Source organism: Populus alba, chromosome 14 (genome assembly GCF_005239225.2).
Source record: "Populus alba chromosome 14, ASM523922v2, whole genome shotgun sequence".
Classification (NCBI taxonomy): domain Eukaryota; kingdom Viridiplantae; phylum Streptophyta; class Magnoliopsida; order Malpighiales; family Salicaceae; genus Populus; species Populus alba.
Window position 1 is genome coordinate 1,296,299 of NC_133297.1, and position 12,683 is coordinate 1,308,981.

At 35.9% G+C, this 12,683-nt stretch overlaps 2 protein-coding genes across 2 annotated transcripts; both read right to left on the reverse strand.

Moving 5' to 3' along the window:
* Positions 1-3,104: 3,104 nt before the first annotated feature.
* LOC118036890 (putative nucleobase-ascorbate transporter 10) lies at positions 3,105-7,682 on the reverse strand. Its single transcript, XM_035042748.2, has 14 exons — positions 7,436-7,682; positions 7,193-7,290; positions 6,920-7,096; positions 6,722-6,822; positions 6,184-6,259; positions 6,019-6,078; positions 5,683-5,867; positions 4,804-4,900; positions 4,635-4,721; positions 4,480-4,538; positions 3,994-4,085; positions 3,790-3,867; positions 3,495-3,646; positions 3,105-3,393 (listed from the first exon to the last, which is right to left on the reverse strand). Exons 1-14 carry the CDS (start codon positions 7,680-7,682, stop codon positions 3,175-3,177), a joined length of 1,728 nt encoding a protein of 575 aa, XP_034898639.1. The 3' UTR covers positions 3,105-3,174.
* A 2,689-nt stretch (positions 7,683-10,371) lies between these two features.
* LOC118036885 (uncharacterized) lies at positions 10,372-12,365 on the reverse strand. The gene is made up of 2 exons (XM_035042733.2): positions 10,872-12,365; positions 10,372-10,776 (listed from the first exon to the last, which is right to left on the reverse strand). Exon 1 carries the CDS (start codon positions 12,305-12,307, stop codon positions 10,880-10,882), a length of 1,428 nt encoding a protein of 475 aa, XP_034898624.1. The 5' UTR covers positions 12,308-12,365; the 3' UTR covers positions 10,372-10,776; positions 10,872-10,879.
* Positions 12,366-12,683: the final 318 nt, after the last annotated feature.

A 12,683-nucleotide genomic window follows, 5' to 3' on the forward strand; every position in this document is an offset into this window, starting at 1 on the left:
TGTTCATGCTAATAGTGATGAATTCCTCCCCGATGCTTTTGATTTATACGTCTACATCACTCTGTCACCCTTTATTTATTTATCTCCTTCCCTCTAAATGATTGGAGAAAACAAGAATGTAAAGTCCACAAATTCCACCAGAAATTTCCAAACTCGTGCATATCCTAATCAATCTTGTGGCGCATATACTTAATCATATTCATTCGTGTGTATTGTCTATCGGTTGCTATTAATTAGGATATCGAGGTTTGTATCAAGAATTTGACAACAATTGTCTCCAAGAACTATTGTAACATGTCCCCACTACAGCTATTAAACACTGTCTAATGCCCTGTTTCACGAGTTGAGCTAAATTTAGCTTTTAAAAAAGACATATTATCACAAAGTTGTTCTAGGCTTTCTTAAAAGTAATTAAATTGGATTTTGACCGGGTATATCAAGTTGTGAGGTAATTTGTTAAATTGACTAGGTTATATCAAATCAAATTCTAAATAGTTTATTTTAAAATTCAATTCAAATCATCAATAAGGTCAATGAATTAACATGTCAAGCTAAACCAGGTTTAATAACATTAATCGACACGTTCTCATGCAATCAAAACGTGCTAGCATAGCTAATACTTTTTTTTATTATTGTAAATTCAATTCAAATCATCAACCAGGTCAATGAATTAACATGTCAAGCTAAACCAAGTTTAATAACGTTAGTCGGCACATCCTCATGCAATCAAAACGCACCAACATAGTTAATACTTTTTTTTATTGTAAATTCAATTCAAATCATCAACCAGGTTAATGAATTAACATATCAAGCTAAACCAGATTTAATAACATTAGTCGGCATATCCTCATGCAATCAAAACGTGCCGACATAGCTAATACTTTTTTTTTTTTATTGTAAATTCTTGATGAGTCCAACATAGATATTGGAAATCTTTGTGAACCAATAATGCGAGCAGTGTACACTAATAGATTATCCGAGTGCACCTAACACACCAATTAAGTGTCATTCTCATGAGTGACCGTCCATTCCTTCAACAGGAGGTCCAATGCACGACTTGGTCGGTTTCAAACTGACATTAGTAATGTTAATTAACCCAATTCTTGACTTGTCAATGGTGATTTACAGCTGCGTTATTCTTATCAATCAAACCAAACAAAACAGTAACTATAGGAAGATAGTGGGATATGTTCTTGTTCTTGTTTTTTTTTTATCGACATTTCAAGATTAAAGGCATATGTAGTAGTGCTGACCAGCTCGAGATCTTGAAATCTTTGGTCCCATCAATTTGGTGTATCAACAACTTTTTATAGCTCGGTCGGTGAGGCTAGCCTAGCCAGTCCGATGAGCTGCCATTCTTCTGCTCAAAACAGCATGGTTTCGAAGAAATAATAATAATAATAATAAATTCTTTCTCTCTCCTAGAAATCTGGATAATAGATTCTGAGGTACTTCCGGTTGAGAATTAAAAAAGGAAAAGTACGTACCATTTGATTTAATTCAAAAGTTTAAATAATTATAGGATATTTTAAAATATAATTGATGTATTCTCCAATCTAATTTCTTAGCTAGATGAATCCCAAATTTGTAATTGAAGAGATTTAACTTTATGATATATATATATATATATATATATATAAAAACTTTAACACAGGATACACGGACAAGTACACCACCACTACGGTGGGTGAGGCTGCGATGGAAAAGAAGAGGCCATCCGGATACAACTCGCGATGTTTTAGGTGTCCCATTTTACGGCTTTCAAACAAGATAAGATCAACAGCAAGGGACGACCATATGTCACCATATAATTTCTACAGATTTCTAGCCAATCTACGGTTAGGATTTGCTGATCACCCCTTTAAAGGTACATTAGATTTTCGATATCCAAACTGGAGGCAAAATTATTTCGCCATTGGAGAGGTTCCTGTTTAGACTTGAGTGTTGTCTGAACATGGTAGGAATCTTGTTTGGGCAGCTGCAATGAATTTACATGATTGAAGTCTTCCATCAATCTGAAAGAGGACATCCCCTCTTTTTGCAGAACTATGTAAAGCCGCCTTCATCGGTCTGAGCTTTAACCCCACAGCTGCACAACCACATGTCGTTCATCTATTCTTGTACTGTGTGACAGCCTAAGTGAAGAGAAGACGGTTGATTTGAAACGATCTGTCTGTCTGTAAATCAAAAGACTAATCAAATTACTATTCTCGAACAAGTTAATAATTTTGTAATTCGACTCGAATTTTGAATCGTGTCAAGTTTCGATTCAAATCTATCATGTAATTAATTCTGGAAACTTAAGTGAACTTACAATTTACATAACCTCATCAAAACATGGTTGAGGCTTAGTCTTTATTTTTTTAAAAAAATAACATTAAATTTATTGAGGAGCCGGTGTCAGGTATCCAAGCTGTCAAACGTGTGCAATCGATCTCCCTTGCCGAGGGTTTTCCCGAATAAGTTTAGAATTGCACGACTGTTATCTCAGGTCCATTCAGAGTTAGAATCACCGCAAGAAAGACTGTGTAGCCTGCAAACAAAGTGTATTCTACCAGACACAGGATACTGTGCATAGAGGATGTAGATTTTAAAGCAGGAGACTCGGGTTATTTTTGGGCTATTGTTGGTGATTTAAGTCAAAAGTTCAGGTCATTATAATTTTGATAATGCAAAAGAAATGAAGAAGCCAGAGAAGACCCGGAGATATAAAGTTATTGAACCCGCTCGGTCTAAAGATAGATTATAGCGTGGACACGATAACTAAACTAGTCAATCAAAATAGTATTCGGGTCAATTGGTTGCAATCATTTGGATTTAACCGGGTCAATTCCCATTATTTTTTAAATCCGGTTTGAGCCAAGTCCTGTGCTTGATTGGGTGTACCGACACTATTTAGAGTTGCTGTAGTCCCACCTTCCATTTAACAAGAGACGTCTATCACTGCAGTAACAAAAACTAAGAAGGAACACAGCATCTTATATGATCTGGAAGAGAATACAAATGATAATTACAACACCTTGGAACAACCCAGTTATCAAAAAAAGAAAAAAAAAAAAGAGAGAGAGCTGAAGATACTAATGAATCTAAGACTGAAATTAAGATCAAAAGCAAACCATTGTTTTTAGTGTTTCATTCCCTTGATCCCGCAGAGAAAAATTACAAAAATCAAAGTCAAAGGGCGGGGAACAACTTATTGAGCTTGCATGGAAGTGCATAGAATTCATCATTTCTAACATCTGAACTGTATAAACTGAACTTCTCCCACCACTTCAGGCCCGTGTCGCTCGTTGTCTCGTCGTTTTCTTTTGCCAGCGTGCAATCCAAGAACAACGCCACCAAAGCAGCCACAGTTGTGTGGGACATGAAGATGACAGTCACTATATCATGAAACTGCAATTCCAATGAACAAAAGGGGGAAAAAATCATAAAAAAAGCCAATGGTACTCTAGCTAGGGTTAACAAATGTATAAAGATCATCACAAGAATCCCACCCATCTGTATCTGGCGTGCACATGAACATTTTGATAGTATTCTCTGAAGTATTGTGGTATCGAAATGCCAACGAAGAAGGAAAACCCCAGTATGAATTTTGTTCTGAAACTATTTAGGTTACAAAATTGGAGAAAACCAAGGCCTGCAGAAGCTGTGTGTAAAATTTAAAGGCAGGTAGTATTAGAACTGGATTTTCTCTATGATTATCAGTAATATTTTATAAATACAAGACGGGAATTCAATTATTTCACACATGACTGTATTCTCGATTAAATGGTATAAAAATCTACTTACAGGTATAACCAAACAAAACACAATACACAGCAGCAATGATCGGCAAAGGTATAGATGCGAAGAATGCTCCAAATTTTCCTGGACAAGGACATCAATTAGCCATGCATCGCGAGAAACACAGAAGTTGAAAAACAAAGGAGGCATAACCTCTACCTAACACAACATTCAAAAATTAACTTTGACAAGAAATTTAAATTTGTATACCAAATAGAGAGAAGAAAATCATGAATCCAGCTGATATTTGAATTACTCTCCGGCTTCCTACTTTTGTCAACGCCAATAAACCTGCATTTTCCCTGTTCAACTAGCTTCGTTAGGACGTTAAATTTCCAATAATAGATGAATTATACCACAGAGACGTCCAAAGAACAATGCTGACAATACAGTTTATAAATTTGATATTTAAAATATTTGAAAATGTTTCCTTTAGCATTCAGAAATAAACGAAATCGGATGCTGTTGAAATACATGCTAAATTCTGGCTAGGTTTTATGTGACAAAAAAAAAAAAACTAACATGTTTGGTTGGAGATATAAAACAAAAATATAAAATAAAATATATCTCAAATATAATTTTAGAATAAAATTCACATGGAAACACGTCTCTGTTTTTCGTGTCTCTAGTAAATATAAGACTATATATAACATATTAATCCAAATAAGAAAACATGAATTTAAATTCATTAATTACACCGAAGCGGTAAAGCCTGTCACACAACCAAAAAAGCCATTGAGTAAAACCCCGATTCCCTGAAAATTCAAAAAGAAAATTTATTTAATGATTGATTAAAATATTCCAAAACACAATAAAATCAAGTTTAATGAACAATTGGAAGAACATCATACCAGCCAGCCAACACCACGGCTCACAACTGAAGGGGGCACAGGAGTGGCGCTTCCATACCTTGATGTTGCATAAAATGTACCAGTGGACTACAGGTGATAAAAAGATGGTTTATCACACTAACCCTAGCTAGCTCTTTAATCAAAAGATTAGCCCGGTAAAGAAATGCACCTCAAATAGAGAAACTAAAGAAGCAGCTGTCATTGCAAAAACTTCACCAGCCTTGAATGTTGGGCTTCCCCACTGAAATGGGTAAGGAATATATATCCTGCATTTAATTATATATTATCATATAATTAAAGTAAATCATGCACAAATAATTCACTATAGCTCAAATTATACTTTGTAATGGGTTTTTCTCTCTCTTAAAATTAAAAAGTGATTGGAATAGACAAGCACCTATAAATAGGTATCATGCAGCAACAATATCTAAGCTTAAATGTAATATGAAATAAGTGAATGCTTAAAAGTCGGATAAAGACACTTTTAATTATATATATATATATATATATATATATATATTAAAATAATATTTTTTTTTTATTTTTGATAATAGCCTATTAAAATAATTTAAAAACATGTAAAAAAATTAATTTGAAACTAAAAAAATAAAAATTAAAAGTGTGATTGAACCACAATATTAAACACAACTTACATATATAATGGATAAATGATTTTTCATGGTACTAAAAAGTTAAGATCAAATATTGTTATTAAACTCGGTCCAACTTGAATGGTTGATTAGAGACCCGATCAACCCGTCTCCTAGCTGAAGTGGAGAGTGTAAAAAAACAAGTCAACTCATAATTGACTCAATTTAACTTGGTCGATCAAGAGGGTTAATTCAAAACCCAGTTAAAAGCCAGATTTATTATTTTTTTGAAAAAAAATCTAAAAATATCATTTTTTTATGTTTTTTTATTTGAACCGAGTCAACCATTCTAACCTATGAACCTGATCTTATGCCGCAACGACTGTCGAATTGGGTTAAAAAACCATGACAAAAGGTGCTTAAAAGTTAAGCTAGTTTCCCATTGTATAGAGTCTTACATGGGCGAGGCATGAATAAGTCCAACACGATCAGTGCGGCAAGTCATTTGAGTGATTTCAGATTTGTCATTATACACAGTACTTGCAGTTAGAATTTCTGCAAATAACCATGTGATTGCAGCTGTGAACAACACTGCAAAACGATCACATATAGGCCTCTTTGACTGTACATAACGAGGAAGATACTGCAAAAGCATAAACATATTACCAAATCACTTGGCATCAAAGGAAATTAAGAAAAAAAATCAAAGCACTAAGTGGTAATGCCCTTAGTTTCTGCTATGATGCAAAGAATTAATAAATATATAAATAAATAAAATAATTTTTGATACTTACTTGTGAGAAAAAAACCATTATTAGCATGCCTGGAAGCCCAATCTCAACACATTTCGCCAGCTAAATGAAAGGGATAATAAAAGAGCTTAATTCATTAGAATTTATGCCAGAAATTTGTGCAATAGATCGAGTAAAATATAAACTATAGGATTCAGAATGCAATACCGTGGGAAAGCCTAGATAGTAGAGCCCAAGTCCAGCAAAAGTTACACAAGGAACAATAGAAATAGGACTAAGGAACCTTGAAGAACCAAAAAAAAAAAAAAAAGGAAAAAGAGTCCAAGTCAAATGATGCTACAACCTAAACGATGATTTGAATTTATGGAATAGTGGAATTAAAAAAAAAATTCAGGCTCCGAAACGAATAAATGATTTAATGGGGGTGTTTAGGAGCAACGTCTAATAATATTTTTTTTAACATTTTAATATTTTTTTATTTTAAATTATTTTCAAATTATTTTTATGTACTGATGTTAAAAATAAAATTTAAAAAATAAAAAATATATTATTTTAATATATTTTATAAAAAAAACACTTTTAAAACTACTATCGTTATTCTAAATACCCGTTAAAAAAAGGAAAAGAATAAACCATTTTTACTAGAAAAATATAGTAAATTATCATTTTGTTTTAGTTGATTTTGTTAATGGTTAATCAAATAGTTATTCTAAATGTTATAATCAAAGAACTTTCAAGAACTTACCTCACTGCATTTCTCCATAAACCCAAAAATCCCATAATTATTTGAAAACAACCTGCAATAATCAGAGCTCCTTGTATTGCTCTCATTGTTTGTACAAATCTCTACATTAAAAAAAAAAAAAAAAAAAAAAGACCCAGTAAGACCAGAATGCAATAAAAGTCAATTGAAATGAAAAGAAAAACCAGCGTGAAGCTTCACCACATTGTTATCCAAGCACGAAGTATGTCTGCCAGCAAGGACAATTGAGGTAGTCGGAATCATGTATGCATATGAACCCACCGCTACCGAAGGAAGACGGGTACCGAATAAAGTTTGAAAAAGTGTGCTCAATCCTGAAGTAAAGAGCAAGGTCTGTATTACTCTAGCCTTCTCTGCCTGTGACAATATTTAAACCAGATCCGTAACACTAAAAAATACAAGAAAATGTATTGAGAAATACAAAATATACATCTTAATGTCTGTGTTCCTTACATCTCCACCACCCATTCGAGGAACGATTATGCTCGGTATCATAACAGTCATGCCAAGAGTCAACAGATAATGTTGGAAACCTAATATGAGAGCTTCAGCTGCACGCAGTAAATACAATGGTTGATTTTCTTTTAACACGATTAAGTGCTTGATCGGTAGCGCGGCCAACCGTTGACCGCGCAGTTGGCTATGCTATCAAACAAAGTTTAAATAAAGTTGAAATAAGGAGATTATAGAGCATACGCCATGGAGGAGGACTATTTATGCAGTATTGGACTCCGGGTAGTTGCTCTTTAACTGGATATGGTTGCAGCTCAGGTTTTTTGTTAGCGTCACCTCCACCACCATCACCTCCACCTCCACCTCCTCCACCTCCACCTCCTCCTCCTCCTCCTCCTCCTCCACCTCTGCCTCTGCCTCTGCCTCCACCACCAGCACCAAAACAAACATTGATGCCACCACCGAAACAAGTATTGCAACTTTGGGCCATGTATTTATTTTAGACACTAGCACAGAGCAGGATTTGCCGAGAGAATGTATGTTTTTTTCAAACCGTTGGTAAGCAGAGAGTGCAATAAGTTGCTAAAGAGGGAATTGTAAAAGCATCGACTTTTGTTTTTCTTTGTTGGAAGGATGACTGTTACGTTTTTGCATTAACTACTATCAATTATGTGAGGCATTAAAAGTATTTATTAAATTTATTAATTGCTTGAATTCAAAATTAAAATTGATTAATAAATGTGCAATCATAATCTTTTTTTTTTCTTTGTTGATAGGTGTCTTCGAATCATAATCTTTAAGCAATAAGAGAATAATTAATTCCTTAAATGATCATCAATGATATCTTTTGTAATAATAGATTATCCTAAATTTCTGGTTATTGTAACATAAGTTGCTTTTTTTGCCGTCTTCATGATTTATGTTTCTACTTCATGTTTTTTTATATAGAGAGATAATTATGAATGTTTTTAATAGAGTTATTATATCATAAGTTGCAAAGTTTTTTTCTTAAAAAAAAACAAATAAAAAGGTGATATTTTTAACTATTTAAGAAAGAATATAAGAAAAAAAAGGGAGAGGCCATTGACGTCATAGTTGTGGAACTTGAACTAGCATGGTATCAACCTGACTAACCCAACAGGTACCGTTTTAGAATGAAAAAAAAATCTGATTGATTAGATAAAACTAGGATTGATCTAATCAAAACTCTACCCCTAATTTGTTGTCTTCTTTTTTATTTTTTGAAAAAAAAAAAAAAAAAAGTTGACCCTGACCTGAGACAAGGCCCTGTGACCTGAACTCGGGCCTTGAACTCTGAACTCGGATCAGGTTTTTCAACAATGATTGGCACAGCCTCGTTGTCTATTGGCACAGCCTTTCCGTTTTTTTCATGTGAAAATACTAAATTTATCCTCAAATTTCAAAAGGCTAATCCAGCAAGACCCATCTTCTACACACCCTCCATACTCTCTATCTTCTTTCCTCAAAGGCTAACGTCTCAAAATTCCGGTCCGCTCCGCTGCATCTACCACCATCACCCCAGACACCCGCAGCCCATGAGAATTGCTAGTATGAGGACAAGCCGTGAAAATCTGTCGGGCTTTGCAAGCCCACTATCAATTCTCCCATTCATCTTATACCCGTATAATTATACCCAGATTATACTCCACCAATTCCAGTCTTCAACCAATCATGTGTCTTGCTTGGATTGTTGGGATTTTATTGGAAAAAGCTTAAGAAACCTAGACTACTTCACCGAGGGCAGGCGCACTACCTGTTTGATAAATCGACCGCATGGATCTTCACAATGGCACAAGCACATCTCCAATACTGTAATTAAGCGTGTTACCATGCTTGCTGCCCCCATTTTTCTTTATATATTTTATTAATTAAATTAGCCCATCATAATCGAAAGGAGATGAGCAATGGAGATGTATATGAAGCCATGGAAATTACTGGTAGGCTTCGGGTTCTTGGGAATGGTGAACATCTTCTCTGTAAAAATCGTATCCCACGTTTCTCCAGTTCATTAATCACCCCGGAAGCTCCATTAATCATTCTATTCATATATTGATTGTTTTGATTACTAAAGCAATAGAAAAAGACATCGATATGTGACACAAGAACTCTTGAGTTCTAGCAAAATAATGGCAAGGATGATCGAAATCATCAAACCATATCACTTTCCTTCTTCCCCACATCAAAATACTATCAGAAAATTGCATCTTTCATCTAATTCATCAACACTCACCAATGCCTATTAAGTTGTTATCCTAGATTGTGTAGAAATCATGAACTCAACGGCATGCTCTTCACAATCTTTTTTTCCATTGAAGCGGTACTATGACCACTAGGTGATATATGGTAATTCTGTGTCGTCAGTATAGTTCAACAGGAGCATAAGATGCCACACAAACTTTAAAATGGCAAAAGGAATTGTGAGCAGTACCAATAACAATCGTTGATGGTATTAACATATCTGTGTCCTCAATTTCTAGAGAATATTTCTAAACACTTTGGGAACTTATTCTCTCTATACAGGCATAAAGTGTAACAGGAACTTATGGTATGGTGTAGCTTCAAGTAACCTTCCAAAAGTTATAGAACTCTTATACTTTGCTTCTTGGTATGAATCAGCAACATCTTGCCGCTTCACAAGCAGGTAAATCCACAGGGTAATTGTAGAGATACTATTAAGTAATTCTATTCATTAAAATCATAATAACTACACAGCACAGTTATTCTAACATCTCCACAGAAACTTGTGAAGTTGCCTGCACTATACAATAGGATCAAATGATGTCATCGTGTTCATACGCAAAGTTCGTAAATGTAGGCCTTTAAAAGAAGGAAAATGCTATGCATGCAAAGAAATCATACCAACACTCCCCACAAGTGCATGCAGCAAGAGTTTGTACCAAGATTAAATGATTGACTGGGAATGAAATGAGTAAACACCACATGTGTTTGTATGAGTTGTTTCTAAGTAAACCATTGCTCATTATAAGGCAAGAACAAATTCGATTTTAGTTGGAAACTTATAATTCATCGAAGTAAAACATGTTCGCGATCTATCTCTTCACCAAAGAGAACTTTTTAAATAATGAGAATCTCAGAAAAGCCCCTCGAATTAGACAAGACACAAGGCAAAGTCACATACCACATTCTCTTGCACAATATATCAGAAAGCACAAATTCTATTGCTGGAAAATGTTAATAATACCAAAGCGAAACATGTTTATGATTTATCCCTTTGTCACAGACAACATTTTCTGCGACGAGGAACTGAGAAAAGCACTTAGAACCTTAAACAAGTCACATATATAATCATTCCTAAGACAAAGTAAACTATCTATATCTTCAAAACATCATATCCCTTTATGTTTTTTTATCAAACTACCCCTCATTGTTCCATATAATTTTCACACAATTTGACCTTTATAATAAAGTATCCGATATGCCATTCCTTCACTACAGGCTACAGCATCACAGCTTCAATGTTTCCACTGCTCCGTAAAAGACCAATTCCCAAACCCAGCAATCAACTAGCTTAACGATAGCCAGCTCTCAAACATTCACGATCTCTACATCCCAACAAGACAAAGCAAATGCAATATAAGCAAACAAAAACAAATAAAAACTTTGCAGGCCAATTAACAACAGGGAAGGGAGTCGTTACCAATCCAATTACTCCAATTCCTTCGAAGAAACACTCGAGCTTTGATTCCTAGCCATATCACCACCATCACCAGCCTCTTCTTTCTTCATCCAAACCTTTGCATTATGTCTCTCCTTCCACTGTCCATATCCACTCCCATGCCCTCCTGCATACCGCCCATTTTCTCCATTAAACCTACCATAACCTCCCCTATACTGCCCATTACCACGATAACCACCACCACCACCACCTCTGTAATTCCAGTGACCTCTATTAGCATAGCCACTGTAGTCTTTAGACTCTCTATTACTAATTCTACCATTAATAACCTTATTTGGCGTCTTTGATTTTTCACTCTCTCTCTTAACTGAAAGATCCCCTATTTCTTTCTCAATCTCCACCGTCTGATTATTCTCCTCCGCCGCTTTTTCAGCCTCTGCCCTGCACTCCACCCGCATTTCCCTCTTTCGCTCACAGCCAACATTATTCTTTTCACTTTTCACTAGCAGCGCTTGCGCCCCACTCCCCGTCAACCCCCACTCCTCCTCTTTTGCCCTAGCTTCTCCTTTCATCCCCTTCCCCTTCCCCTTCCCCTTCCAGATCTTCTTCGTTTTCATTTCTTCTCTCTTCTCGTTCACATTTTCTTCAAGAACAGCAACCGGCAAAGCCTTCAATTCCTCGACATTTGTGACAATTAAATTCCCCGTCACCTTCCCCTGCTCCTCTTGTGCCCTGGCCTCTCCTTTCTTCTTCCCCGTCCTCTTCCAGCTCTTCTTCTTCGTTTTCATTTCTTCTCTCTTGTCATTCACATTTTCTTCAAGAACAGCAACCAACACAGCCTTCGATTCCTCGACATTTGTGCCAATTAAATTCCCCGTCACCTCCCCCTCCTCCTCTTGTGCCCTGGCCTCTCCTTTCTTCTTCGACTTCCTCTTCCAGCTCTTCTTCTTCGTTTTCATTTCTTCTCTCTTATCATTCACATTTTCTTCAAGAACAGCAACCGACACAGCCTTCGATTCCTCTACATTTGTGCCAATTAAATTCCCCGTCACCTCCCCCTCCTCTTGTACCCTGGCTTCTCCTTTCTTCTTCTCCTTCCTCTCATTCCCCTTGCCCCTCTTCTTCGTTTTCATTTCTTCTCTCTTCTCATCCACGTTTTCTTCAAGATCAGCAACCGACACAGCCTTCGATTCCTCGACATTTGTGCCAACTAAACTCCAGCGGTGAGATTCCCGGTTGGAATTTCTTCGAATTGATGGAGGAGACACAGACACTGAAGGTGACAGTTGCCCTGGCTCTGCTACTTCGTTGTGAAGCTTCTTGTGGTCGTGTTCCTCTTGCTGTTCTTTCTCCGTTTGTTTCCTCTGCTGTTCTTTTATCCACCGTTCTTGGAGCTGACCCAGAGTCACGTAATTTGAAGGCAGATTTGCCTGTTTGGTGGCGATGTTGTTTTCCATGGAAATTTGAAGAGGAGAGGAAAGGAGATTTGGAAGACTGCCATTGTAGCAGTCTTATACCAACTTAACTTACTGAGAAAGGAGATGATGGTTCTTTCTTATTTCCTTAATGGTCCTTATAGTCCTAGTAAATAACGGCACTGCCCTCACGAGTCATGCCATGTCGTCTTCGCTGATTCCAAATGTCAGTGGGTCGGTTTTCTTATACATGCAGGGCCAAACCCTTTATTTTATTTAGACTTAATAGCATGGTTGTTTAACTCCACCTGGGATCAATCCGGCTCGGATCATTTCTTAAAGATGAAGTTGGTCGAGTTGGTTCAGATTATTTTTTTAAAATTAAAAAATTAAGAATCATTTTTTTTAAAATATGTTT

What these genes read in the sequence shown, in the direction of transcription:
- LOC118036890 (XM_035042748.2), bottom strand. Translation starts at nt 7,682, where the DNA reads ATGGCCCAAAGTTGCAATACTTGTTTCGGTGGTGGCATCAATGTTTGT. An exon ending in TGTTTTGTTTGGTTATACCT is followed by an intron (nt 3,647 to 3,789) that starts GTAAGTAGATTT and finishes TTTTACACACAG; the next exon opens with CTTCTGCAGGCCTTGGTTTT. An exon ending in TGCACGCCAGATACAGATGG is followed by an intron (nt 3,394 to 3,494) that starts GTGGGATTCTTG and finishes TTGGAATTGCAG; the next exon opens with TTTCATGATATAGTGACTGT.
- LOC118036885 (XM_035042733.2), bottom strand. Translation starts at nt 12,307, where the DNA reads ATGGAAAACAACATCGCCACCAAACAGGCAAATCTGCCTTCAAATTAC.